The following is a 6,000-nucleotide window of genomic DNA, read 5'->3' as shown; positions in this document are numbered from 1 at the left end:
CCTAGGCTGGAGTCCAGTGGCATGATCACAGCATGCTGCAGACTGGAACTCCTGGGCTCAAGCGAGCCTCACATCTCAGACTCCTGAGTAGCTGGGACTACAGGCATACTACACTACGCCTGGCTTTTTCTTTTCTTTCTTCTTTTTTTTTTTTTTAGTAGAGATGAGGTCTTGCCATGTTGCTCAGGCTGGCCTCAAACTCCTGAGCTCAAGTGATCCTCCCACCTCAGCCTCCCAGAGTGCTGAGATTACAGGTGTGAGCTACTGTACCTGGCTTAAAATATAGTGTTAATGTATTACATGTCTGATTGTATGCCAGGCACCATGCCAAGTGCCACCATAGATGTTAGTTCATCTGCACAAAAACCTTCTAGGGTTGTAATTCATATTATTGTCATTATCATTATTATTATTGCTGCCACAGAGGACTAAATACACTGCTCAAATATCCCTGACTAATAAAAAGCACAAATGCCTTATGACACAGCTCCTGAAACAGCTTCATGAGTTTATAATCTGGGTCTTGGAGATTATGATCCAGGGCTTAGAGACATTCACATTGCCTTGCTCCTTATCATAACAACTCAGGAAAGGCTGATACATGGCTACGAGTCACAAACTAGCTCTCTGAGCACACCTGCTTTCTTCACAGGACAGTGTTTGACAACCATGTAACTTACTCCTCACAGGTCGCTGTCCCCATGAGGTTCAATGGTAAATCTGGAGTCGAAGTCCGACTGCCAAATGATCTGGAAGATTTGAAAGGATACACATCTCTGTCCTTGTTTCTCCAAAGGCCCAACTCAAGAGAAAATGGGGGTACTGAGAATATGTTTGTGATGTACCTTGGAAATAAAGATGTAAGTATTGCTTGGACATCTCTCTTGTTTTTGAAACAAGGTTTTTCGAGATGTGTGCTTTTGAGATGTGTAGCACAGCTGCATCACTGCCATTAGCACAGCAGGCAGAAATCCTACTGAGACATCAACAAATCCCTCCAGCTTCCTCCCTGCCCACCTCCCCACTGTGGCAGTGCCCTCGAGGGGCCTCCCATGCATCCTGGATTGTTGGTTGCTGGAGGATCAAGAGGCCTTACCCAATGGGCACAGCACATGGGCATGTGTGTGTACATGTAAAAAACATATGCACCTGGGGAAGATGATTGGCACCCCACCATACTACCAAGTTGTATGACTGACACCACACTACCAGGGATCAATACCAAGACTTCATGGAAATTGACAGTAGCTCCTCCCCACGGAATTGTGACCTTGTCCTCTTCCTCGGACCGTCCAGCCGCAGACCCTTCCTCAAGCCTGTGGGATGGGGAGATTATGGGTGAGGACTGGAGTGGAATGAATCCTCCCTCTCCTGCCAAAATGATAAGAAAAGCAGTTGCCCCGTCTCTTTATCAGTGTAAATTCATTACTACTACTACTATCAGTGTAAATTCACTACCTGTACAGGCATTTTGAATGGCTGGCTTTAGCTTTTAATCCCTCCTTTTAAAATACATTTCTTTGACATAAGCGTCAGAGGAAAAGCTAATCACTCACTGGGTTAGGATTCAGTTGTTGGAAGAGAAATACTTGAAATACGGTTCTCAAAAATTCTGCCCAATTAGTAAATTGTTAGTTGTCACTAGTGGATCTTGTATTTAAAGATTCTTAAAATCAACACTATTGCTAATTACTCTTCCATGCTTCAAGAGGTGGGCATTTTATTTGTAGCTTCTTATATCATGATTTTTTGCTTTGTTTTGTGATAAAATGCACATTACTTTATTCCTTCAACAAATTTATACCATATATCTACTATGTGTCACATTCTGGCTTTGTGATAAACAAAAATTTATTCTCGAATGTACTTAATGCCAATGCACATTTAAAATGGTTAAAATGGTAAGTGTTATGGATATTTTGCCATGATTTTAAAATATTTTGTTTCTACCTTAAGGCGCTCACATTCTAGCAGGGAAGAAAGATGCATATATAACTAACCATGATAACATAGAGGTGTGACAACAGAGGCATGCACAAAGTGTTAAGAGGATGTTGTGTGGTACTGGGAGAGGCAAAGTGGCTTATCTCCCTTACCAGACTAAAATCTGATGGACGGCTGAGTCCATACCTGGGCCCTCTGTATGGTAGGTGCTTGGCACATACTTGTAGATTGAGCAAATGGAGGAACGAATAAATGAGTGCCCTATAACATGAGCAGAGACAGCTCTCACATTATTAACTCAGCATTCTGTATTATTCTATAAAAGGTTGCACCTTGTTTATTCTGTCTCTCCAAGGCTTATTGCCTAAAACGCGTTAGTTATTTGAAATGTATCCTCATCCTCTTGGGATGGGAAATTGAGAAACCACAGTGTGAAGTGTTCTGAGGTGGCCCTTATGTCTCCAGGCTTCCAGGGACTACATCGGCATGGCAGTTGTGGATGGCCAGCTCACCTGTGTCTACAACCTGGGGGACCGTGAGGCTGAACTCCAAGTGGATCAGATCTTGACCAAGAGCGAGACTCAGGAGGCAGTTATGGATCGGGTGAAATTTCAGAGGTACAAGAGTCTGATTGACTGTTGCTTTTCATGAACCTGACGTGCACTCACCAAACTTCCATGTATACATGTTGCTGAACCCCATTTTTAGTGGCTTGGCTTTGAATTCTTCAACTTTTTCCATTCATTTTAAACAGAATTTATCAGTTTGCAAGGCTTAATTACACCAAAGGAGCCACATCCAGTAAACCAGAAACACCCGGAGTCTATGACATGGATGGTAGAAATAGCAATACACTCCTTAATTTGGATCCTGAAAATGTTGTATTTTATGTTGGAGGTTACCCACCTGATTTTAAAGTAAGTGTAAATGTTATTTCACTGAATGAAATATTTAAATTTTAATTTGGTATGGTGATGACCTCATGTCTCTATTTTAATTATTAATTACATATAAAATGGATTTAACCACGCATTCTTACAGCATGTTCTAGCGATAATAGCTAACACTTATTGAGTGCTTCCTCTGTGCACTGTTCTAAGCTTAAGTATGTTCATTTAAATAAGCATCATGATCATTCCCATTTTACAGATGAGGAAACAGAGAGGTGTAATAACTTGCCCACAGTCATACAGCTAGTAAATAGCAAAGCCAGGGCATCTTGTTCCAGGGTTCACATTCTTAATTAACCCTTATGCCATAGTGACTGTTAAAAGTGATTAATTGATACTATTTTGATTATTGTCCTTTATTCAATTGGTGGAAGATGTTTTATTTCATTTTCAGCTTCCCAGTCGACTAAGTTTCCCTCCATACAAAGGTTGTATTGAATTAGATGACCTCAATGAAAATGTTCTGAGCTTGTACAACTTCAAAAAAACATTCAATCTCAACACAACTGAAGTGGAGCCTTGTAGAAGGTAAATAAAATGTAGAAACCAGAAACTCTGTAACTGGAGTTTTGGTAACTTGCAGTACTTTTACATATGATAAAGGATGGGCCAGTGAGATGCTATTGATGTTGCTAGTTGCTTTGGGCCAGTAGTTCTTCAAGTATGCGTGCATGCAACACTGGCAGTCCCGCCCTAAGATCTAATTATGGTAGTCTCTTCCTAATTTGTATGAAATACTAGATGGAGTTTTCTCACTTAAAAAAAGTCTTTATGAAAATTTTTGTGCCTCCTACCACAAAATATTTAATATTAGATGGTATCTGATTTAGAGGCCTGATTTAGTGGCTCATGCCTATAATCCCAGCACTTTGGGAGGTGGAGGTGGGCAGATTACTTGGGGCCAGGAATTTGAGACCAGTCTGGCCAACATGGCGAAACCCCATCTCTATTAAAAATACAAAAATTAGCCGAGTGTGATGGCGTGTGCCTGTAGTCCCAGCCTCTTGGAAGGCTGAGGCACAGGAATTGCTTGAACCCGGGAGGTCAAGGTTGCAGTGAGCCAAGTCATGCCACTGCACTCCAGCCTGGGCAACAGAGTGAGACTCCATCTCAAAAAAAAAAGAGAAGAAAAAAAAAGTGGTTCATAAAGTGTGCCATGACTTTTTTGGTAGTCTTCCACCTCAATCTTTTTGAAAATTGCTGCCTTGAATTCCTAACCTTCCCTACAATTACAAGGACATGGTATATTCTAATATGAGGTGGACCAAATATTTATTATTCAGAATAAAATTACATTGCAAGTTAATAATCTCTTACATGTCAAAATCTTCAGCTGGTAGACCACATCTTCCTAAGTAGACATTTCCAAAAGGGACTCTTACTCATCTTTGTCGAGCTAGGGTTTGATTGTCAGAGTATGAGGGCACATCCAGGAGAAAAAGCTGGCTGCTTTAACATTTTAAAGATGTCTCCTCTGCTTTAACAAAATTATGACAACTGGATTGCACTTTCTTGGCTCCATTTTTCAGATAGCAACATCTTGTATTAATAAGCACACTGGCATGGTGATCATTTGCTGCTGTGTTCTAATTTATGATGATTAATGTTGACAGGAGGAAGGAAGAGTCAGACAAAAATTATTTTGAAGGTACAGGCTATGCTCGAGTTCCAACTCAACCACATGCTCCCATCCCAACCTTTGGACAGACAATTCAGACCACCGTGGATAGAGGCTTGCTGTTCTTCGCAGAAAACGGGGTAATCTATAACAAGCATCCAGATACAACCAAATATATTCATTCTGTTTAGCAATTTGGAGATAACTGGGTTGTTATAAACGACCCACTAGATCTGGAAAACAATGTGTAAATGTTACCTGCATCCTTTTCCTCCACCCAGTTGTACTTTCTGTTGGCTGGGAAATGTACATTTTTTTAAAACATTTTTAGTTTCAGGGGTGCAGGTGCAGGTTTGTTATATAGGTAAATCGCATGTCACAGGGGTTTGGTGCACAGATTATTTTATCACCCAGGTAATAAGTGTAGTACTCAATAGGTAGTTTTTCTGTCCTTAAAAAATACTTCCACCCTCAAGTAGGCCCCAGTGTCTGTTGTGCCCTTCTTTGCGTCCATGTGTACTCAATGTTTAACTCTCACTTACAAGTGAGAACACGTGGTATTTGGTTTTCTGTTCCTATGTTTGTTCACTTAGGATTATGGCCTCCAGCTTCATCCATGTTGCTGCAAAGGACATGATCTCATTCTTTTTTATGGCTGTGTAGTATTCCATGGTGTATATGTACCTCATTTTCTTTATCCAGTTTACCGTTTATGGGCATTTAGGTTGACTCCATGTCTTTGCCGTTGTGAATAGTGCTGCAAGGAACATTGGTGTGCATTTGTCTTTATGGTAGAATGATTTATATTCCTTTGGGTGTATACCCAATAATGGGATTGCTGGATCAAATGGCAGTTCTAAGTTATTTGAGAAATAGACAAACTGCTTTCCACAGTGGTTGAACTAATTTACATTCCCGCCAGCAGTGTACAATCATTCCCTTTTTTCCACAACCTCACCAACATCTGTTATTTTTTGACTTTTTAATAATTCCCTTTTTGACTAGTATGAGATGGTATCTCATTGTTTTGATTTGCATTTCTCTAATCATTAGTGATATTGAGCATTTTTTCATATGCTTTCTGGCAGCATATATGTCTTCTGAAAAGTCTGTGTCCTTTGTCCATTTTTAATGGGGTTGTTTGGTTTTTGCTTGTTAATTATTTAAGTTCTGTATAGATTCTGGATATTAGACCTTTTTCACATGCATAGTTTGTAAGTATTTTCTTCCATTCTGTGGGTTGTCTGTTTACTCTGTTGATAGTTTACTCTGTTGATAGTTTCTTTCGTTGTGCAGAAGCTCTTTAATTACGTTCTATTTGTCAATTTTTGTTTTTGTTGCAATTGCTTTTGGGGTCTTCATCATGAAATCTTTGCAAAGGCCTATTTCTAGAATGGTATTTCTAGGCATTTCTATGTCTAGAATTGGTTTTCTTCAAGGGTTTTTTATAGTTTTAGGTTGTACACTTAAGTTTTTAATTAGTCTTGA

At 39.9% G+C, this 6,000-nt stretch overlaps 1 protein-coding gene across 2 annotated transcripts in view; it reads left to right on the top strand.

Moving 5' to 3' along the window:
* LAMA3 (laminin subunit alpha 3) overlaps positions 1-6,000 on the top strand; it is a 271,191-nt gene that overhangs the window by 228,122 nt on the left and 37,069 nt on the right. For both annotated transcript variants that reach the window (XM_058438557.1, XM_032152640.2), the window contains 5 exons: positions 690-860; positions 2,410-2,561; positions 2,699-2,861; positions 3,289-3,422; positions 4,508-4,652. In XM_058438557.1, coding sequence (XP_058294540.1) covers positions 690-860; positions 2,410-2,561; positions 2,699-2,861; positions 3,289-3,422; positions 4,508-4,652 — 765 coding nt within the window. The remainder of the gene's footprint in view (positions 1-689; positions 861-2,409; positions 2,562-2,698; positions 2,862-3,288; positions 3,423-4,507; positions 4,653-6,000) is intronic.

The sequence above is a fragment of the Hylobates moloch genome, unplaced genomic scaffold (genome assembly GCF_009828535.3).
Source record: "Hylobates moloch isolate HMO894 unplaced genomic scaffold, HMol_V3 SCAFFOLD_5, whole genome shotgun sequence".
In the NCBI taxonomy this organism is placed as follows: domain Eukaryota; kingdom Metazoa; phylum Chordata; class Mammalia; order Primates; family Hylobatidae; genus Hylobates; species Hylobates moloch.
This window is presented reverse-complemented; position numbering and strand designations above follow the sequence as displayed.